We start from the raw sequence: 23,230 nt of genomic DNA on the forward strand, positions 1-23,230 counted from the left end.
TTATGTGGGGTTTTATTCTATAAATTTATTCTGCATATAACACCTCCAATTCATTCAAGCTCCTTGCCTTCTGTATAAAAGCTAAGGGGGGTGTAAAACTGAAGACAGCCTTACCTGTCAACAGTTTAGTCTTCAACATCGTTAATCACATCACAGTTGTGTGCTGATTCTGGTCAACAGGTTTTCAGTTGCTTTCACAATTACAAAATACAGACAAATATGGAACACAATCTTTTATTAATAACAGATCACATTTGAACTTTGAAAAGAGTGAAATTAAAAGGTGTATTAAAACATACCCACTCTAAGCAATCTATTTTCTTCAGTAGAAAAAGTATACAACAGGTAGAAATACTATATACACAGTATATCAGTCTAGTCATCAGCTCCTCCAAACATTGTTTTGCAAATTGGTATAATGGTGTTAGAATATACCATCCAGTTACAGTTCAGTATGAATTTTAGCTTTTGACTTTTGCATTTAAGACAAAACACTGAGCACCTAGTTCAGATTACTGATCTCAGCATACACACAAGGTAGTAGTGTATATGAAAATACAAGTGTTGAGCTTTTACTTCTGCTTATGTATTCTTGGGATCCTGCCTTGTTAATAAGTCTGCCTTATCAGTTTTGAGTACATGGAATTCTGTAATCAATGTCTCCATTAAACAGTGTACGTTCTTACACTGAAATGTGATTATCTATATCTTGAAGAGCTGTCTCCTTGCATTAATTTCAAGCAGATTTGTGTTGTGTTTATTTTACACTGGAGGCTTTCAGCCCAAAATACAGATCACTGCAACAAACCAGGAATCTATGCCTTTTTTTTTTTTTTTTTTTGGAGGAAAATAAAAAAGCAGAATGTTAGTTCTTAAATTAGTTTGGCACATCAAAAAAAAAAAAAGCAAGGCGGGGGGGTGGAACCCACAAGCTGCATCCTTCTCTTACAACATCCTTGGGAAGGGAATGCCAATATACAGCCAGGGCAGGCACATGCAGAATGGCTGATACAGACCACAGCATGGCAGACTCCAGCTCTCAGCCTTACGTGTGGCCTTAGTCCATGTGCGCTCTCCCTCGCACACTCAAACACAAATAGCTTCTGCTGGTTGCACCTCAGTCCATCAGCTGACATGGCTGATGAGCAGGTCACTGCACAACTAGAGTAGGCCTTCATGAGTCAAGCTCCAGCAGCCTTCTCACACCAGCTAGCAAGGTAGCAAGTGCTGTACCTTTTGCTTAAGTCTCACTCAACAACACAGCAACCGAGCTCTTATTGCTCTGCTGAGCGAGCTGTAGCAGGGTCTGACATGTGGGCCTTTGCATGTCAGCGTGTGCCCCATGCTTCAGAAGAACCTCAACTGTTTTTGTGTGCCCTCCTCGTGCAGCCAGATGAAGAGCTGTCAACCCTTCGCTGTCAGAAACATTGATATTTTCTGAACTGACAAGTTCTTCTGCTACTTCAGAGTGCCCATTTTCTGCAGCAAGATGTAACGCTGTCCTATTTAAAGGGCCTCTGACTAGAACATTGGCCCTTTCATCTATCAGCAACTTTGTGGTTGCTAAATGGCCACTGCGAGATGCCAAGTGCAGAGCAGTGTATCCTTCTGCTGTTGCTGCCTCAATGTCTGCACCATGTTTAAGGAGTAGCCTTGACGTGCTTGTGTGGCCAGTTTCAGCAGCTATGTGGAGAGCAGTCTGCAAGAGCGCATTCTGGATGTTGACATTGGACTCCAGGTCTATGAGAAGGCGAGCGACACGGTAGTGTCCTCGTTGAGCGGCCAAGTGTAACGAAGTCCTTCCATCCATGGTCTGCACATTCACGTTGGCACCCTGTTGTTTGGCCAGAAGCTTTACAATGGGGAGATGACCTTGCCAGGCAGCATAGTGCAGTGGTACCCAGTCATCCTTTCCTTTGATGTTCACATTAACGCCTCTTCTCAGTAAGATGCGCACAATATTCTCTTGGCCATACTGACAGGCTATGTGGATGGGAGCTCTGCCTTCAAAATCTACCTCATTTAAGGATGCATTCTTATCAAGGAGCATTTTGGTGCTGAAATCATCTCCATTTTGGGCAGCAAAGTGAAGAGCAGTCCACTGATCCTCATCTTTGGCATTAACATTGATTTTCCTAGCCATTATCAGCTCCACAATGCTTTTAAATTTCTTCTCAATGGCTATGTGAAGAGGGGTGGATCCTTTCTTGTTGGTGAGGTTAGGATTAGCATTGTACAGGAGAAGCCATTTGACACATTCTTCTTGACCAGCTTCAACAGCCAAGTGCAAAAGACTGGAGTTCCCATCTAAAACAATATCAACATCTTGAGGCTGAAGGATCTTCATTAGCTTGCTGGTATCTCCAGATAAAATGGCTTCCGTTAGCTTCCTCTTCTGTATGTCTGTAGTACCAATATCTAGATGATATAAAGAAGAATTTTTTTATTACAAGGGTGGTAAAACACTGGCCCAGGTTGCCCAGTGAGGTGGTAGATGCCCCATCTCTGGAAACACTCTGGAAACAGTTTTGATACCCAAACCTTACTTGCTCATGACTAACATATCTGGTCACTTCAGCAATGACTTGACTGCAAAGAAATCCTCCCTCCACATCCCCCACAGTAGTTTCAGAACAATTCCAGGTCAGATTTGGAGCCCCACTTACTCTTACTCTGTTTGTTGTGAAATGAAGAACAATGGGATGCTGTGATTATCTCCCTGCACTAAGCATTGTTTGCCTAATTGGGAAATAGATGCCCATTTTTTGCAGCATTAGATTGAAAATGGAGGGACATGTATGCAACAGCAGAGGTCTTTATTACAATGTTCATGGGGGCCGCTGAGAAGGTGGCCTGAGTCTTCTCAAAAAAGGTGCTCCAACTTGGGCTCAGTGTAACTGAAAAAGCCACAAACTCAGCTGACCTGACTGGACTTTGGCTTTAGTACCACTTCAAGCAGGACACTGGACTAGATGACCTCCCTTCCAACCAACCTTTACATGACTGGTATGACTGGTTCTGTAATCGCTTTGGTGAGAATTCAGGTCATTTCTTTTCAAAAGTAAATGAGATTTATTATTTCTCATTGAATCATGTTTGGGAACCATCTCACTTTTTTGGTTTTTGTGGGGTTTTTTGGTTTTTTTTAAGAACTACCTCCAGTACAGAAATTTGTAGTGCTGACAGCAAGAGAAAGCAAGGATAGCAGTGATTTCCTGACCATTACCTGAATTCTCCCTTTCAAAGGAAAGTGAAAGGGAGCCTCTTGATGAAAAAGCTGAATCTACAGATGAAACTCCTGAAAGCCGCTTGTCACTGGAGGCAAGTTTGGACTCAGAAGAGCTGCGGCTGAGATCCTCAGGGCCTTCCATGGTCTGCGAAATCCCCGAATCCAGCTGGGACAACAACTCTGAGAGACTGTAATCCTTAACTGACGGTAGAGCAGGCTCCTGTTTTGGCTGGGGTAATGCAGACATCACCTTCAAGAGAAGCACACAAGAATTTTACAAAGGCCTCTAAAGTAAACCAAGCATGAGGCCCTACAGGAAGAAACCGAGTTTGTTAGTTTGCAGGTAGCCTTTAAGCACTGTTGCTACTTAATGAAACATATTAATAAGGTTACTGAAAATTTTCGGATGCAGGAGAGTGGCTTTCATCAGTACCCACACAGTCACTAAAGCCGCATGGCTCTTCTGTCTACAGCATTTTTTAAGATCAGTCACACCCACATAGTTCCTGCCTTTATTTCCTAACTGTCCTGCTCTTCCTCAAAACTTTGTCCTGAGCTGGTCCATGCATCTGCTGTCACTTTTGCATTCTAGTCCTTCACCAAGACCCACTTCTATCAGGCAAGAAGGTGCTCAAAAGCAGCAAAGAGAAGGTTGCTTGGGAAGTTACAGGTCACAGAGTAACCTGTTCTTCACAAAACCTAGTGCACTTCATCTAGACACAGAAAGAGAAAATACCTCAGGCTGCTGCTCTGGGGAATTCTTGGTGTCCAGGTCCTGAGTTATCGTCTCTCTTGTTTCATCTTCTGGTTTTTCACAAAGGGCCTCTGTTTCTGAAGTGATTTCTTTGAAGAAAGCAAGAGAAGGTTTTGGGTTTTGTTTTAATAGGAAACTTTTCTGAGATGCCCTGCTGCCCTTCTCTATCATTAGACCTTAATAGCTTTGAGACACTTTGGGAGAGACTTAAATTTTCACTATTCCATCTACCACCTCATCAGTAGGTACAGGGGTGTAGCAAAGCAAGAAGTGCATAGGGCTGACTGAAGAATTCACTTGCACATTCAGACCAGACTGATGTTACATAGTGGCTACGCTGCAGGACTGTGAAATGGGAACCAGTCTACTGCTGACAGGCTTAGACATCAGCTTTTAAAAAGATGGGATCCCTCTTTCCTTCAGTCCCTGTATCTTGTTTAGTCAAGAGCAAAAGGAAGAGGCAAATCTCACCCATTAATGCTAAATGAAGCTACCTGGAGATAGCGTTTGCTATATCCTTCTGCAAATTTGAATTCATAACAGGTGCTTTGGGCAAGTTCAAACCTTTCACCAGACTTGCCTTTTACTGGCAGAGAAACGACAGAACAAATTGTTTTGTTACAAGAAAGCAATTCAGTTTCTCAGCACACAACAGTAAATTTCAAGAACCAGGGCGTTTCATATGGTGAAAACCACACCAACTCCAGATGGGCATATGATACACACAATCAGAAATGAAGATGATTTCTGGCTAAATGTATTAACTGGTTCAGTATAGGTCTTATTCCTGAAATGTTTACATAACGTGGCCATGGTCAGACTTGTCCCCAGATAATCCCTTCCTCCACAGATGAATAAGTGGCCTGTACCATTGTCTTTACCATACAACGTACTCTATTTATTGTCACAGAGGTTCACAGCATTTACCCCAAGATTAACAGAGTCCTGAGCAATAACGTGACTCATAGAATAAATGGGCAGCCAAGTTACAAGGAAATCTTACCTTGAAATGTTGGCCGTTCACCAGGATCATCTTGCCAACATTTTTGCATCAGTTTGATCAAGTTGTTACACGAATGAGGTCTAGATTTGGAAACAGCAGGTAGCTCTGGGCGGTGGCCTTTAACTACTTTTACCATAATATGTAAAATGTTGTTTTCCTCTGTAAAGCAAAAGCGCACAAGTTAAGATCTCCCAGCAAAAGGAATTATTTCTCTTTTGTCTAAGAGCATTAACAGTGTGTTAGGCGGAAACTTTGTTTTCATGCATTTTTTTCTACACTTAGAATGCTTTCTTTTAGCAGGGAAGAAGATAGTCTTATTTTTCCACAATAAAATCATCAACACAATAACATCTACTTCCCATGTATCAATTAAAAACAGTTGTCAGTGAGTGACTGTGTTCTTTTTCCACCCATAAAAGACTCAAACAGCTCCTTGCTGCATCTCTTTGGACATCCATATCTGTTGTAAGAAAACTGAACCCAGTGTTTATATAGACCAGGTACCTGAACTTTTCATAGAGGTGAAGGGAGAACACAAATCAAGCAGTGCAGTAATGTGGCTCTTGACTCTGAAGTCAACCATTGGGCTAAATGTGTTCTCTCACTCAGAGGAAAATTAATAGTACCCTGGAATCTGTTCGAACATGTTTGCTATACATAGCCTAGTCACACACAGGAAAAGTCATAAAGGATAAATAGCTGCCTGTTGATCGGTACACTCACTGTGGGGTGGAACAAGGCTTATTCTCACAGACAGCTCTTTTTTTCTTTTTTCCTTTTTTTTTAAAGCGCAAATCTGTACCCACAATCTACAAATAAACTACAGGACCTCTCTACAGAGAAGCTGTTTCTGAAAACAGTGCAGTTGGCTGCCAGTTGGCTTTGCTGTTCCTTCTTGGCCTCAAACATGCCAGACGTCGGCCCAGGCCACAAACTCATCTGGATCTGCACGGCAAAGTCCAGCAGAAGCAAAACGGTGCAAACTAGGCCCCCCTGCAGCAATATGGGTTCTTCTTTCACAACGCAGGACAAAGAAGGACTTGCATTTGTGATTAGAATTTGAGAGCTTAAAAGTGTCTACCATGCAAGACTGTGGGAATTTGGAGAACGTGCATATAATATGGGGCCTGTGAGGCAGGAAGCACGCTTATCAACAGGAGAAAGGAAAAAAATCCCAACACGAGCCACAAGACATCAAACTTACCTGCAAAAGGCTTCTTCTGTGTAAGAACTCCCCAAACCACGATGGAAAAGCTACAAAGAAATGCAAAAAAATTATTTCTAGAAAAGCTTTATTTTTAAAAACGAACAAACAAACCAACACCGCACAAAACAAAATACTCCAAAACCTCACAGAAATATAAATTATTTTCCTAAGTTCTCTTTCCTCATCCTTCACTTCTGCATCTAATTCAGCTGATGAACACAGACAGCAAGATGCAGCCACGAACCCTGATTTGAAAGTCTAGTGTTTGCAGGGAGGAACCTTAGGCAGCAAACACAAGGATTTGCTGGAGGCTGTTGAGTTTTTGGTAACATTTACCAACTACTTCATACCAACACTGACAAAATCAGAGAGCCTCAAAGTATTGCTGTAGATTTTATTTAATACTTCTACCCTGCAAGGTAACTTTAAATAAATACATTCTGTTTAGAATATAAGGCATTTTAATCCACAGCTATGATTTTCTTTTCCTAATTACCTTACTATGAAAGAAGAACCAAAGACCTCATGATGAAATCCACTGAAGATAACTAAGAATTTTGTCACAGACTCAAAAAGTAGGTCGGGATGTACCTTTTCATGGCGAAATTAAAGGTGGGCAGAGTGCCTCCCATGCCAGCTACTAATAAATGTTACTTTGACTTACATTCAAGAGGCAGGAACAGCTGCAGTTTGTTAAAAGACCTCTACCCTATCAAAACTTTGCAAAAAGCAAAGCAAAAGTGACCTTTTGCAAGATGAGGCTCAAACTAGCTTGAGGGATTTCATGCTCAATTAGGTTTTATAACCAGAAAAAGAGGGTTCATTTTGCAGTATTACTTAAAGTGCTTTAAAGTGTTTCCATAGTTAACTGACCTGTACACATCATGTTTGGTGTCAAAACACCTGTTTTTCTCTTTGATGCGCTCTGGAGGAAGGTATGCAATTGTGCCACATAAGCCATCCATGCTGATGTCATGGGAATGGGACAAACCATTGCACTTTGCAAGTCCAAAGTCAGAAATCTGCAAAAAATGGAGGAGAAAGAGGGGAAGAGAAGTGCATGCTACCATTAGACTCCAGAGGTGTTAACAAAACGTTTTCTGTGAAGAATAATAGATATAGCAGGATGACACAACGAAATATAGCAAGCTGCTGTTCAGAAAAACTAAGCAAAGGAAAACATCTCTGGAAACATTACACTTTTCTTTATGGTTAAGCTAAAAAAAGACAAAAAAAACACAAAACGCAAGCAGCTTTTTACAAGCAGCGACCTGTTAGCCCATTACATAGCAAACACAACAGTCAAGACAATTTATTGTAATTTAAAACTAGTCAAATTTAGCTAGTGCAAACTACTTTAATGTAATTATTGGTCTTGCCACCCCCTTTGCATGCTGCGTTCAAGTGTTCTAAGCACCTGTTTTCAGACCATGAGCTCTCCAATGAGTGCAAGAGAATTCCTCTTTCAGATATTGCTGTTACACTGACCATGCCAACAAGGACTAAGCCTGACACCAGAGGCACCCAGTGTTAAAAAGAACCCAAACCAAAACACACACACACATCAAAACCCCACACAGGGAATTCTTTTTGGCAACTAGGAGATACAGCAAGTTGGTGCAGTGACGCAGTGAACACAGCTGAAATGAACAAAACAAGTGACAGCAAGTTTATAAAAAGGAAAACACACCTCCACTTTAATTTGAAGTGTCAAACAAATACGCATTCATTTGCTCTCAAGGGCATACCAATCATCAAGCGAGCAGATAGACAAGGAATTTCCTTTGTCTTACTTATTTCCCACTGGTCAAAAATGTCTATTGTGCTAAGTGGAAATTTCAAGAAAAGTCAAGTCTTTTTGGACCATTCAGCCCACTGACTTTTGTCTACATGTTAGATAAGATTTCTTTCTCCCTCCCCCGACTTTTACATTCTTTTTATCTAATAAATACTCAGGTTTTTCAATGACTCATTCCCCTTTTGATCTTCATAGCTTCTCCTTTGAGAAAGTTCTCCCTCAAAACAACAAGCATAATTAAAAAAAAGCTTTTTTTTTTTTTTTTTAATAGGCTCCAACTTTACACTTTCAGAAGTTTCTGTCTAAAGATACCACAAAGCTGGTCCTAACATGCATCCATTACTGGAAAGGGAGAAAACTACTGCCAGCTTCAGCCTCCTGGAGAACAGGCAGCTACAGAGCCATTGGTCTTCGAATTCTCAGAATATCCCTTTGCCATAAAACAAACAATGCAACCCACACAACTTCACGAAGAACTTCTCCCAGGGACATAATGTTCAACAGACGCATTCTGAGGAACTAAGTCCTGTACCCTAGTACACAGGTATATCTAACCCATTAGCCATCTGTATCTTAAATCTGTAGGGTAATGTGGAAATGACTCGAGAGGGAAGAAGGATTAAAAAAAAAGAAAAGGAGGGAAAAAAGCAAAGTCATCTGGAAAAATAGCTTCTTGTGCTTGTAGGACTACACTTTTAGAGGGAGATCGCTGGCCTCCTCAGCAAGCCAGGCACTGGAGCCCAAGAAAGCAATAAGTAGTCAGAAACCCAGGTTTGCCAGCCAGCTTACCCTGGGAAGAGCTGAATTGACCGCCCCAGGAAGCGCTGCATGAGTTTGGGGTGCTTAGTGCTCCACGGAAGAACAAAAGCACAACCCCAACATCACACAAGCCCGTGGTGTCAGGTTAATAAACGAACCGACTGCTGCAAGCCTGAACAGACCCAACTTGGCGAAGCACTGCTATCCTTTGATTAATGTGAAGCAGAGGCTTGTATACACCTCAAGAAATCATATGGTATGCAGGCATAATTAAAGCAATACGCCTTCCTCTTTGTCTAAACAATACTGGCTTTCCTACTGTGTAAGTTAAGAAATAAAGATGAAATACAGACAGCACAGTGACACTCCTGTGTTAAGAGCCACCAGCTACGTAGCATGAATCTAAGGCTGGGGCTAAGCACACTAGATAGAAAAGGTCTCAGTCTCAGCCTACAAACCAAGAGACACCTAAGGTGCATAGTGTACCCTCCCCCAGGCTAGCAAGAACTTTGCCTTGTGAACCAACCATGAAGGACTAGCTTCTATACCAATTAATAGGAAATTCATCTGTAGAGGAGAGCTTCAATCATATCGAATTCTACAGAAAGTGCTGGAAATTGAAGAATTGTCATCTTCAAGGCTGCAACAAAATAGTAACATTCTGCAGACAGCTTTTGTGGCTTTTACTAATTCCTTTAGGGTAAATTTTCCACGCTGCATGGTGTATTTAGTCACGCAGTTTCTTTAAATATCAGTGGGAACTGTGCAGTGGGTGGAAGACACAGCCATTTAATTTACCTATTTTGCCTTTAAATTGCTTGCCAGGTACCTCGTTCTGCAACAGCAGGCACCCTTGCTGGTGAAGGTAGTGAAAGCGGAGCAACCCTCCCCAGTTCTTCCTCCGCATCCCCGCTAGCCCTTGCAGCCCACCCCGGGATCTGCCCTGTCCCGTGACCTGACAGAACCCCTAATCTCCCTCCTCACATCAGTTATGTCAGGTGGATCCCATCACGCTTCAAAAGCATGCCTAATATCAGCAGAGTTAAGAGGAGACACGGAGGCGACAGACTGCTTCATGCAAAACACGCGGTGAAGAGGTAGGAAGAAAAGAAAAGAAAACATTGGCCAAAGCCCACACAGACAGTGGGATTGTTCGTGTTCAGACAGCTCGCCTGGGCTCTGCTCTTTAAAGGTCTGCATGAGAACAAACACGTGAGTAGCGACTGCAGAGGGGAGCTGTACGTGCTTTTCCTGCCCACTTCCCAGCAACACCTACTTCACTGAGAAATTTCAAGATCTGAAGATAATTTTTTTCCTTTTTTTTTTTTTTTCAGTTTTGTTTGTTTTAAATTGAGTGTACTGTGCACACAGGCTTTTCTCTACTTCTGTCACACATGGACATTTCCATTCCAGTTTGTAAAAAAAAAAAACTCGCTTGCAAAGTTTTAAATGCTTTAAGTTTGCCAAGCTGTTTTTAACATCTTTTTTTTAAACCAGTAGATATGCTCACGTAACTACAATGGTTACTAAAGTCAGCTACTCCCGAACACTGCAGGGATCTAGCTCCCAGGAACAAAACTGGTGCTTGGAAAGTGCTTTCACTGATGGCTCCTGACAGGCCATCCAGAGGTGTGCATGTAGCTTCTGCCGCTGTACTTCATGTTTCTGCAAATAAGACTCAAGAACCCACTACAACAGACTGAGGGACAGAGTTCACAAAAATATTCTGTTCATCAAATAGATAACAAAGCCATCAGATTAATTTTTAATCCCTGCTGGCATATCTACTGTTTATCTCTGTCCAAAGTCTCCATGCACCTGGATTTTGGGAAAACCACATTTGTCTATGGGGTTTTCAGGTGTTGGGGGTGGGGGGGTTGATCTTGTGTGTTTGTTTTTCTGGGGGTGGGGGAAAGGCTGGTTGTTTCGATTTTGTTCTTTAAGAAATGCCAGAAATTTTTAAGAGAATTACGTGAGTCACAGATTTGGACTACTAAAAATTAAGAATGAAAATTAACTCCAAGTGTAGGCACAACCAGCATCTGCACTTCAAACATAGGTCTTCACTCCACTGTTCATGAATATCCTTCAGTTAGCTACTAAAAGAGGTCTTTCTTAAACAGACTGTATTTCCATCTTTTTCCAACCTGACCTGAAACCTTAACTCCTCAAAACCTGTTTTTGGTGTGACATTTTTGGTGTGACACTGCTGAATATCCGTTTCATCCGTAATAAATCTGCATTACCATAACAGGGATCGTCTTGTTCCCTGCCACGTGACACCACCATTAGATCAGAGAATTGATCAAGCTGAAAACCAGCTTTTTTGTTGGGATTAAAGAGCCACAGAACAACAGCCCTGCATAGAAACCTTGATCAGGGGGGTGGGAAACAGGGGAAAGGACACACAAGACAACAAAGCTTCTTCTCATGTCTAATGACAGGAGAGCATTTGCAGCTGATTAAGAGAAGTGACTGTGTTAACTACATCAGCTTGTCTAATAAAAAGAGACAAGTGCTCCTTACCAGCCTGGTCTCTGGGTACATTCTGATAAACGAATTATCTGTATGACTAGGCTGCTTCTAACCCTACACTTTAGAAGTTTTGCCACCCCTTCTTCAGCTGAACCAAACGAAGGTGAAGACCCCAGAGGCAACCTGTCCATGTTTAGTAGGATCACAAGCACAGCACAACACAGCAGCAAACCTCACTCTCTGTACTGGTTTTAACTGGAGCACCAGGAAAAAATAATTAATTAATTAATTAATTAACTACATTGAGCTTAAAGTAGTGCACATGTAAGACCAGTTCATCCCGATTCACATCCTTTAAAAGAAAAATCTGGGAGAGGAAAAGAACTGGTGGGATATCTGTGTGTGTGTATATGACAAGCTGAGAAGCTGCAAAATCAAGCTGAATAAGAGAAACAAGAACTCTCCCCAAATGTATTAAGTTGCAGGCTGACTTCTTTTGAAATACCCGAACTAAAACTAACACTCTTAACCATGAGATATTGAAGATAAGAAACCTGGGAAGCAGCAACTGAGTGAGCACATGGGCACGGTAGCTGGCAACAAATTAGAGTAGGGAGATCACAGTATTGCAGGGTGTATTCTCCTACTGAGAGCCCTGCAGAGATCACACTGGCACAGGGAACAAGCAAACTAACAGCCCGAGACGGCAGCGCTGGAATGCGGTGTTGCTTCCCCAGCAGCAGCTCCCCACAAGCGACTGCCACATCACAGGGAGCTGAGGGGACACATCCAGAATGCGCACAGAGGGCAGGAGAGCTGACGAGCAAGTTCATAAGACGTGGTCCAGTTAAGTAAAAACTAAATGTTAAAACCTAGATGTTAAGCAGCCCATAAGTATCAGAAGGCTGCAGTTATTGAATGCTAGAGAATGAGGCAGGGAGGATCTTGTTGATACAAATAGAAGCAACAGCTGGAAGTTAAAGAAAAAAAAAAATTCTGATCCTGGCTAGCAAAGACCGTCCAGGTATGGAATAATCCTTCCAAGGAGAGCATACGGCTTAAGGCAGCCAAGATGGAGCAGGACACAGAGAGGAAGGGAGCTCCCAGCTGAGGACCCTGTCAGTACCAAGCTCTACCACGGCTTGCAAGTGAGGAGGCACGCAGGTACACAGCCTCCAAAAAACGGCAAAGCCTTATCTGGAGTCATACGTATTACACACATGCATTTAAAAATCACCAAGGACTCCTCCAATATGCCTTTGAAAAAACTAATATCTCTCTCTATCCCTGCTCAGGCTAATCCCATCCTCTTAATTATCCTCCCAAGAACAAAATTCAGCACACGCTTATGTAACACACATGAGACGGCTTTATGATACAGAGGCACCCACTTGATGATAAGCTCTGTACAACACTGCTGCATTAGTCATCAGCCTCACTTGGGGTTTTTACAGTAAGTGGTGTGCTCGTAAAAGAAGGGCGTGTTTCCATATAACTAACCAGCAATATGGCACAGAAGCATTTCTAATGCACTTGACTGGAAGACTGGCTGCTTCCTGGCTCAAGGGCAAACAGTTTATAAAAGTCCTCCCTGACTGCAAACTCTTCTTCTTTCGCAGTCTGCAACAACTCTTCACTCACCTTAGAATTCTATTAGGGACAGGTCACCTACTAAATTAACACCGACATTTAAAAAGTAAAAACACTTCAATCAGCAGCTCCATTAGCCTTCCAGCAAGAAAGTGTACATTAAATCAAGCTGCAGGGTCTGAAATTTAATTACAAGTTTCACATCACACAAAAAGAAGGTTTGGGGCCACATTTTTAAAGTGAAGGCACCTCACAGAATATGCACATCTCTTATTTTGCATATAGGTTCCTATGTCTGCTTTGCTGCTTGGAGGAGTTTCCAAGATACCTGCAGATGCAAAAGACTGTTGGCTGGAAAAAGGTTTGGATTAGACCAGTCTTTTCTGAACTTAATGGAAATGGCTGGAAGACCTTCACGTGTTTCACAAACAGAGTGAGTAGCAACAGCTTAGGGATGTCAACAATGACCTCACCAGAAACATTTTTTTGTACGTTTTGCACTTTGCCCCCTTGTATTCCATCACCACCCAGATACAGGCTGTACAGTAAGCAGAATATCAGGCAGCATTTCAACCACCTGAAACAGTGAGAAAAATACAGCCTCCTTATCTTGGCTTGTAGATGAGTCAAGAATTAGGAATTTAAGCAGTTATGCAAGCAAGCACAAACTTTAGGTAAATAAACACTTAGCTAAGGCCTCTCAGCACCAGTGTGTGAGAATACACTTTCAACAGTTCAGATCCTGATGCTATGGTCATAATACCATAGACTGCCTGCAGATGCCTCCTATTTCAGAAAGAAAATCCTTCTAAGAAGTAAAGCACCAAGATGCCTAGTAAAAATCTGAGACTGCCACAGGTGTGATTTCATTAGAGGCACCTGCTTCTTATGGATCCAACCCTCTCATGACTTCAGAAGAGGTGTTTTAATTTCATTAAAACTTCATTTTTAGAGTGGTCCAGGCCAAAGCTATTTGACCAGTTTGAGGGGGACAGGAAAATGGAGCAGATGGATAATCGCAGTAATTAAAATCTATGACTACTTGTACTGAGTTGATCAGCCAGCCAGCATGATTAATCCTCCAGTGTGAAGGTGAAGAGTTTGGCCACTGATTCAAAACCAAACCAAAACAAAACAGGAAAAATATGTATTTCAGTTTCTTTCTTCTCCAGAAGGAAGGATCAGAAAGCAAGCACAACTTCCTTAGTTCAGCTGTCAAAACAGAATGTCCAAAGGGAAGGCCAACAAGTTTTGCTAGTTTATCCTGGAAATGGGTAACAAAAAGAATTTTGTGCTGATACAGCCACAAAAATTGCCTTAAGTGACGTCTGGTATGCATAAGGAGTCAGGACAGAGATGCTTCTTTACTGTATATGCTCTGAGCAAATGAAAGAAGAAAATTAGTTGCCTCCAGGAAGGCTTCTCTGGACTTCAGCTGTAAATGAGATTTGGGTATTTAGGGAAGCATACAAAGCCAGAAGGACCCAAACAGAACCAGGTTGGCACTGGGAGCTGTGGAATTGGCACAGATGATTTAGAGGTTCATACCACTTTTCTCTCCCTGTTCTCATCTGCATCATGACCCTACTGCAAGGAAATTTATAGCAGGACCCATGAGGTCTCAAAACCAGAGTTCACTGCACTAGCACCCTCCTAAAATTTCAGGAGGGTTCTCACAAGCTCCCTAACTCCACCTCTATTTATGTACCAAAATGGTGTACAAATCAGATAGACAAGTTTGGGGATTGGAGTGACTGGGCTGCTGGGCATTTTTCTAATTCAGAAGGAATGCTGCTGGTTTCTCTCAGGCCTTTGAGCATTGCAGGAGCCATACAGGAACATCCAAAAGTGGGTCCCTGGTAGGGAGTGCCCAATGCGTACCTTGACATGGTAGTGGGCATCAAGCAGGATGTTTGCAGGCTTGAGGTCCAGGTGGAGCAGTGGAGGGGACATGCAGTGCAGGAAGTTCATACCCACGGCTGTCTCGTGGATGATTCGGAAGCGCAGTTCCCAGGGCAGAGGTTCAGAAGCCAGGAGCTTCTCCAGAGACCCCGTTTCCATGTATTCCATGACCAAGCCAACAGGCTCCTTACAGATGCCATAAACAGGGAGGATGTAGCGAAACTTAGCCATTTCCATCTTCCTGGCTTCTTCCAGTAATTCCATGCGCTCCCTGGGTAGAAGAGAACAGATGGTGAAGGATAGAGTAGCTGTTTCTCCCCCCACCCAGATATGCACAAAATGTTTCTTATGAAGCTGAACACCACATTTCATGCTCCTTGCTTTCACGACCACGCTACATCTCATCAGCCTGGACTCCAGTCATTTTTCCACATTTACTAACGTTGTTTTGTGCTTCTAACGGTGGGCAGCTCACAGCTGCTGAGCCACAGACAAGTTGTATACTTCCAACACTGCAAAAATCCCTAGCATAAAGCCCGTCTCCCCGCTTTGATGTTTATGCTGTGCTGTTCAGACTGAGGACGATACATGTAGTGCCCAGATTTACCACCACTGCAACTCCTTGGGCTAAAGTCATTAACTTTTTGTGAGTCATAAGACTGCGTTAATTAGGAGCGAGCACAGACAGCATTGCTTCAGCAGCCCCACTGCACAGGCTGCCAACGCACAGACCCAGGCCTGGGGAGAGGAACCCCTGACACCCACCATTTAGGGGAACAATCTTCTCACTGTAGCTGGGGAGACAAAGCAAAAGCCTCCCTGGCCTCAAAACTCAGCCTTGGCAACTTCAATGCTCACTTAGCTCCAGCAGATGCTGAAAATTCCCACCATGCCATTTTTGGTGATGTAACAGGCCCAGCACCTGCACATGTAATGAGCATCCCTGGGTTGTTTACAGGTCACTTTAGCCTGGCCCTGCAGAGCACCAAGTGTTACTCAGCCCAAGCTGCAGCCTCCCAGGCCAAGACCCTTAATTTCCACACCTCGTGCACGGCCAAGCTGCCGGGGGTCAAGTTCAAAAGAGGAAACAGAGGTCCTGTCCCCGGGCCAACTGTGCCCCCATAGCGGAGCCACATGCGATGGGTGACAAAAATTTCAGTCCATCAAAAGCTGCGTTATCAGTGACAATGGGCAGTACCCAGAGCAGCTTTGGCCCACCGGTACTGATGCATTACTGTTGCTTCCACCCACTGGCTCACAACTGAGGACACAGGGAGGTCACATAGATAATATTCCCTGAACAAGCCCTCTTTTATTACACTTCGGCTCTTGTAATCTACCCAGGGCACGTACACTATTTAATGGAGAACAGTACCTGAAGTAATAGGACAAAGCTTTAACACAGACCCCTAGTAAAGAAAGAAAAAAAACACATTGCTTTAACATGCTCCTGCCACACCTGAGCGTTTTGAGACAACCAGCTCTCCTGGAAGACATCAGGGTTTACATACAAAGCTCAGCAAGCCACATTCACAGCAGCCACAACAACTGACAGAAGAAAGACACTGACACCCCTCCGCAAGGGAGAAAGCTCCATCTTTCCTGCCCTCTTTGCCAGACCCCAACAGCTCTAGAAAACACCTGGGGACTGATCCTGATCCGGTCACAGTTTGTGCCCTGTGCCACTAACAAATTATACTGTCTCACACCACTATCTGCTCAAACATGCCCTTAATAAAACAAACAAACAAACAAACAAATAAAAAATCTGACACCATCTAGAAGCACTCTCATGTTTCTTAAAAGAGAAACACCCAGTCCAACCTTAATGCTGTTAAGTCTTCCCTTCCCATGTGTTCCCCCAATGCCCGGATGACGCAGAGGACAGCACACACCGCACACACCACCCACACTGAAGCTCAAGCCTGCAAGGGACCCTCAGTGCTCCCACGTGGGAGTGATTTCAGGACTTGACATTTAGCCCTTAGACGCCGCATTAGGACACTTCCATGACCCCATCCATCCCCTTCCCCACTACTTCGCCTGCTGTGGGGAGCACAGAGCTGATATTCGCCCAGACAAGGCTGGAAATGCTGCCTGCTCCTCACTGGCTGTAGCAGCCTACAATAACCCCACGCAGTTCACATTTCGTGCTAGGGGCAAGTCTAGCCTAGCAAGAAGAGGCAGACCTATCCCAGAGGCAAGATCAGGCTGAAAAAAAAAGTTTAAGGGGGACATACACATTGGGAGTTTTAAAAAAAAGGAAAAAATATAAGGGAAATATTTTCTCTCTATTAACCATGTTGGCTCCTGCTGCTCTCTACAGCAACTTTCTTGTGAAATAATTGCCTTTGTAGACAAGTACCCAGTTTGCTCTTTGGCACGCTGGAAGGGAGCGCCTATGAATAACACAACCAACTCCTTGCCCCCAAGCCACATGCATAGCCAGCATAATTCACCAGGCCTCAGCAGGCTGAGCTCTGGAGTCAGGGATGTAAAATACCTGTCTGAGCCCTCCAAGGCAAGGCAAGAACCCAGCAACAGCTAAAGCCTAACAAGAACCACTAGAATCCAAGGGACAGAGTTCCCAGGCTAACGACAGCCTCAGAGAGCATTACCAATATCACAGAGATCGGCTGCTCAAAATGGGGCATTTTGCCTACAAAGAGAGAATTTCCAATTAAAAAAAAAAAAAAAAAGAAAAAGGAAAAAAAATAGCTCCCTTTCTGTTCAGACCAAACTCAGTTAGTTGAGTGAATTAACTAAGTAACAGACAAGTGCCCTTTATCTAATTTGCCTGTTTAAATAAAACCTCCATACAACAATTGCCACCTTTAGCATCTTCCCATACCCAGGGTGTTCAAAAGTGAATCAGCCAATGATGTGGTTTAGCCCGGGAAAGGGAAATACGTGAATTTTCAAATACAGGTCTTTGTCACTTCCAGAAAACAGAAAAGGAAAAGAGACGAAAGAAATAAAGAGACAAAATACAACTCAGTCATCAGCCAAGTGCTGGAGTGCAACTTGTATTAATTGCATTAACACAAACAGATTGTTTAACTAAGGAACCCTCCATCAGGCAAAGATGAAAGGTCTGTCCTTTCCCTTTTCCCTTAGTGCAAGGTGCTACTGGGGCCCACCACAGTCTTAGTTGTTCTCATCACACCCATCACTTCAATACACAAATGCCAATGCCGCAAGGAAGGATGCTGCAGGTATCCTTCAAGTTCATACTTAACAGATCAAAGTATGGGATGGGGTGGGTTATGATGCTCAGTTACTCCTAGTGCCTAGAAATCATCCTGCACTGTCACCAAGAGACACTCCACTCCAAAGTGAAGGAAAAGAAAAAGCTCTTTACAAGGTTTCTCAGTCAAGAGGCATGAGACAAGCCTCTGTTATAATAGAGTTTCTTATTTAATACCTACACAATTAAAGAGTCAGAGTTATCTTCTCTAAGCACCTTGGCTCCATTCCCCTCCCCCCTCCAGTAATTTATCTCAACATTAGGATAATAAAAATTAAAATAAGAAAAATAAAAAGCTTGCACACAGAACAGCTGAGCTCATGTAAATGACAGGATGCATACCCTTTCACCTGTAATAGTATTAGAAGACAGGGAACACACACATCAAGAGACTATTAACTGGGTTCACTGCTAAATAGCATCTCTCTCAGAGGAGAAGTCAATGTCAGATCAGACATTTTCAAAGCAATCAGAAATACTGCATGAGTGGGGGACCTCTCACAACCCCGAAACAGCTGTCTGCTTCTGCTCAAAGTCAGACCCCAAACGGAGAGGGCTGCACTCTTTGGATTCTCCTGGAGAGACAAGGGACTTACTCCTGCCCACCACCTCACTCCCCAGGGACAAGAGCCCAGCCCTTGTACCACAAATCCTGCCACAAGAACAGCAAGAATTACAACTATACCCACATTTGCATGTACCCAATCTTTATGCCCTAAAGATAACACCATGTTATAAAAATACAACTTTAAATTCACAAGGCAGCGCTTGCAGTTTTATATTCCCCCACCACTACCATCACATTTCCCTAATAGAGTCTGAGGCAGAGCAGTTAAAATTGCTGCAGAGAAACTCAAGAATCCCTGAAAACCTGCAATAAGGCCATTTGTGTGAACCACCTCCAGACACAGAGCAGCCAGGGTTCTCCCAGCCTAGGGGAGATCCACTGCTGCACAGCCACACTTATCTCCAGTGCAGAAGGCAAGTTAACTCTTTACAAACTGCTGGCAGTGAAGATGGGGTCCACATAAATACAACACCCCGTAATTTTTTCAGAGACTCTTGCATCTGCATCAATGCATAAATACAGCTTTAATGACCTTCACACTGCTGATCCTTAGAGAGGAACATGAATGAGAGAAGAATAGAAAAACCACTGCATGGTCAGGGCAGAATATGGGGGGGGACGGGGACGACGACACACAAACAAACAAACACAACAAACAAACAAAACAAAAAAACCCAAAACCAACCCTTCTTTCAGATTAACACGGATCTCAGCCTTGCTGACAGGTCTTTGCTGCACAGCCCTGGTGCGAGGGGACTGCACGTTAACCCAGACAGCTAGACTCACCTTTATTCTTTAAGGAGCACCAGGTGAGTATTAAGTTGTACCTACACATCCAGAGACCACCAGAACAGATGTTCATTCACCTTCATCACCTAAATAAATGCAGCGTCTGCTAACAGCATGGCATTTCTAAAATCTCCTGAATTTCTAAATTCTACTCCATTCCTAAATCCAGGTCCTGCAGAGGGAGGTACTTGCAGGGCTTTGCTCATTTTCTATGTTCCAATCAAGAAGGCAGACCTTTCCACCTCCACACGCTGTAGTCACCCCCACAGGCTAACACCTCCAGAAAAGAGCCCTCTCTGGGAACCGTTACATCCTTCATACTCCTTAAAGTCTGCACGTTCTGTTCAGCTATGAGAAATCCACGAAAGCTTCCAGGTTATCTTGTGAGCTCACTGTCCTTTTTCTCCAGACCATATCTCCATTCTGGCCAACGGTGGTAGAAAAGACTTTGCACCCTCCACTGCAAGTCCTGGGGGAGAGGCTCCTCCACCTTTCTGGTTCATACTCTCTTTTCTTCAGGCTTACACTGAACTTTCCCATCTCGGGAACACCTTGAGTCACATGCGGGAAATGTGATCTCAGGAGACAGAAAGTGGGAGCAAATAAGGTGTTAGGAATGGAATTTGGCTCGATCACCTGAGAGGGCTTAGGCTTCAAGGGAAAAAACTTCTGGCTGTACATTCAGTTTTTCTTCTGCTTGAGGCCACTTGGCTCTATGCTGTGATAATTGCCAAGGGAATTACTTCGAATCTCTTGCTGTCTGCAGAAACACGGTAAGAGAGACTACAGAGTATTACCACCACCGAGCCATTACAAACAGGGTTTTAATGTGGTACCAAATAAATAAATAAAAAAAAGCGCCTGTGTTTTTCAGTTAATGTTTCAAATACCACTAATAGTTCTTCTAACTCTGCTGCTTCACAGGACTAAAAAAAAAATGGCTAGTCAAGTTAACCTCCTGGATTAACAATCTAATTACACAGGCTTGTTTCAACCTGTGAACTACAGAGGAAGTGTTTTATTTTGTCTGTGCCCACCACCCCACCCCACCATTTAAGTGGGAAAAGATTTGGGTGAAAAGTCTCTTTGGGGATCAGGGATGCAGCGTCACCAGCTACTGAAAGGGGCTTGGTAGAGCAGCCTAGAACCAAAGGAGAAGCGTATACAAATTCATCTTAGCCTTGATTTTGCAGGAACAGCCTTTTTAAAGGCCAGGGACCCTCCAACTTATAATTAATGCTCCCCCTAAGCATCCAAAGCACAAATTCTGCAGCAAAACGAATTAATGTTTCGAAGATTGGACTGTTAAAATTAACCAGGAACTGCAGAACTCCTACACCCTCAAAGTTCCCAAATTCTAAAAGTGTTTTTTGTTTATGGCACTACGTATTCATATGGTCGCCCCAGTATCTGCACACCTCATAGCTACTGAGGGACAGGTGGTTCTCTTAACATACAGATTTAGTAGCAACTCTCAAAAGCAATTGTTCAAATTACAACAGGTGGCTGCATCCTTCATCTCTGACTGTAAATAAATTTTGGAGTAAATTTCTAAATTTGTTTTTCAAGTGAAAAGAATAACAAAAGTTCTAGCTTATTTTAAAGAGATGCTTTAATTTCAACTGCAAGATTAGTCAGCTACAATACAATTTTGATTAGAACCCGATGAGCATCATATCTACTTCAAAGTTTTAATGGTTGGAGGGCTTGCAGGTTAATCCAATAAAACACCCTGTGCAACTTTGAGGTCTTTTCCATTTTACTCACAGGTAGCAGTTATCCTATACATAAGAACTCCCTCTCCCGTTTTAATCAAGAAACATTTTAATCTTATTTACTATGCTATATAAGCCATGCCTATGGCAAAGTCAACAATTCAGACAGTGGGCAAGATGCCCCTCTACCCTAGTCATCTTGCAGGAGATGAGCTTACAAACGTTTTCAGTCTTGGGCCAATTTTTCCCCTCCTCCTGCAGGAACTGCAACAAGGGAAACCTTTTGTGATCGAACCAACCCACATCTCAAAAAATGAACTGCAGGATCAGCTTGTGAGTTGGCAGACGTCCCAGAGATCAAGGTGGAGCTGGAAAAGCTCCATGAATGTGACTTGGCCATGTTTCCCCCACTTCCACACAGACACCAACCTACCGGGAAATCACTACCATCCCTCAAAGCAGAAAGATGTTTCCAAAGATGCATAGATCATTGTTTCCAACGACCTGATAGCCTTCCTTTTCTAGGAAAGCAGAGCTGCACTAGATAGGCCCCCATCACATGCAGACCAAGCGAGAACAGTGTAGTTGACCATCTTCCGCCATGGGCCTCAGCTAGTCACAGTGGGCAAGTGAGCTGGAGGGGGTTCTGCCCATGTGGTGTCTTTACCCGCAATACAATACTGCTCCACACTGGACTACCTAGCAAGGATTCATCCTGGTCAGACACAGGGAGAAGCAATGGCCCTGAAGCAATGCTGGAGAACATATTTCCCAGCACATCTCCTTTCAGCACCCACTCCCGAAAGACAGCACAGTCCATATCCCAACACCCCCCATGCTGGGCCCGCTGCTCACCCCACCAGCATCTACCACACAGGAGTCACAATAAATGCATCTGCAAATGCAAGCCAAAGGGCTGACTTTTCTCAAGGTAGGGAGCTGACTGGAGTGAGACACAACAGGCCTGAGAAACCCCTGGATTCCATTCGGCATTCCCGCACCTCCTGCACTTCCCATTCAGGACTGCCTTCGATGACCTTTGGAGCTGCAGCAGGCGTAAATGCTTCAGCACAAGCCAATACATGCATGACCAGGGCAGGGCAAAATACTTTCCAAATGGCTCCAAGGAAATAGGCAAGAGCTACAGTGCAGCTGTGCGGTGGCTTTTTCCAAACTGCTACAAGTGGCAAAGCAACAGAGCTTATTCTTTAAGCAAAGCCAGCACCATTATGTACGAATTAACTAAAGGTGTCAGTCCAAGCTTTGCTTAAGTGTGGCAAAGGCCACGTTTGACTAGGAAATATATAATTGCGCAGCTCTCTTTGCTGTGTTTAGTCAGACCTTCATACCCGTTGTTGCTGTTGGTAAACACGGCTGAGATGGGCTGCAGCTACAGCTCTTCAGCTGTGTCGTCATGGGGCTGAGTTGCTTTGGTTTGTTCAAGTACATTTCCCAAGATCTGGGCTATATCACTTGGTTCGTTTCCTAGGCAGGGCTGGAGAGGGGGAGCCCTCAGTCTCCCCGAGGCTCCCCAGCTGCGCGAGCCTCGGGGCGACTGAGGGCTCCGGGGTGTCCGGAGAGGGTCGCTGCTGCGGGTAGAGCCACTTTCCCCCGTTCCCTCCCTCCCCATCACTTCTTACTTCTCATCCACATGGAGGCTGGGCGAACACTTGATGGCGAGCCAGGTCTTCCAGTGGAGGTGGCGCACCTTGTACACCTGCCCGAACCCCCCCGAACCGATCTTCTCCCAGCTGCCGAATTCGCTCTCCTCGAAGGTTTTCAGCAATCCCATGGTCCACGGGGAACCGCTCTCCCGTGCCATCCTGCTGCTGCGGCTGCTCCTCGGCCGCCACCCGGCACCGCGGTGCGCAGCGCCGCCGCCACCGCCCGTCCAGGTGAGTCAGGTGTGACGGGAGGGGGGAGAACGGGGGTGGCGTCACTTCCTGGGCCGGGCCCGCCCCCCTGTCTCGTCCCGTCCCGTCCCGTCCCGTCACCACCGCCGCGGGGAGCTGAGCGCTACGGGCGCGAATGGGGGGCGCTTGTGGTTCGGTCCCGGTTGCCGGTACCCGCGTCCCGCTCCCAGGTGTAGCGCCCTCCTTGGCCCCTCGGAGGCGGCCAAAATGTCCCCAGGGCCCGGGCGACACTTGGTGTCCAGCTCCTGCTTCTCCTGGCAGCTACAAAGGACAGACCCCCG

At 44.2% G+C, this 23,230-nt stretch overlaps 1 protein-coding gene across 2 annotated transcripts; it reads right to left on the minus strand.

Moving 5' to 3' along the window:
* Positions 1–218: 218 nt before the first annotated feature.
* RIPK4 (receptor interacting serine/threonine kinase 4) lies at positions 219–22,903 on the minus strand. Of its 2 annotated transcripts, none has more exons than XM_005514887.3 (8): positions 22,677–22,903; positions 14,697–14,988; positions 7,067–7,215; positions 6,191–6,240; positions 4,987–5,145; positions 3,966–4,072; positions 3,227–3,479; positions 219–2,418 (listed from the first exon to the last, which is right to left on the minus strand). In XM_005514887.3, exons 1-8 carry the CDS (start codon positions 22,856–22,858, stop codon positions 1,241–1,243), a joined length of 2,370 nt encoding a protein of 789 aa, XP_005514944.2. In that variant the 5' UTR covers positions 22,859–22,903; the 3' UTR covers positions 219–1,240. The 2 variants fall into 2 exon arrangements, with proteins under 2 accessions (XP_005514944.2, XP_064924747.1); XM_065068675.1 differs by lacking the exon at positions 22,677–22,903 and adding an exon at positions 19,319–19,915.
* Between the last annotated feature and the right edge of the window lie 327 nt (positions 22,904–23,230).

This window comes from Columba livia, chromosome 1 (genome assembly GCF_036013475.1).
Source record: "Columba livia isolate bColLiv1 breed racing homer chromosome 1, bColLiv1.pat.W.v2, whole genome shotgun sequence".
Taxonomy (NCBI): domain Eukaryota; kingdom Metazoa; phylum Chordata; class Aves; order Columbiformes; family Columbidae; genus Columba; species Columba livia.

Excerpts from the sequence above, each read along its gene's own strand:
- RIPK4 (XM_005514887.3), bottom strand. The coding sequence starts at position 22,858 with ATGGCACGGGAGAGCGGTTCCCCGTGGACCATGGGATTGCTGAAAACC. Across the intron at positions 6,241-7,066 it reads ACCAAACATGATGTGTACAG|CTTTTCCATCGTGGTTTGGG; the intron begins GTCAGTTAACTA and ends ATTTCTTTGTAG. Across the intron at positions 3,480-3,965 it reads CCCCAGAGCAGCAGCCTGAG|GTGATGTCTGCATTACCCCA; the intron begins GTATTTTCTCTT and ends CTTCTCTTGAAG.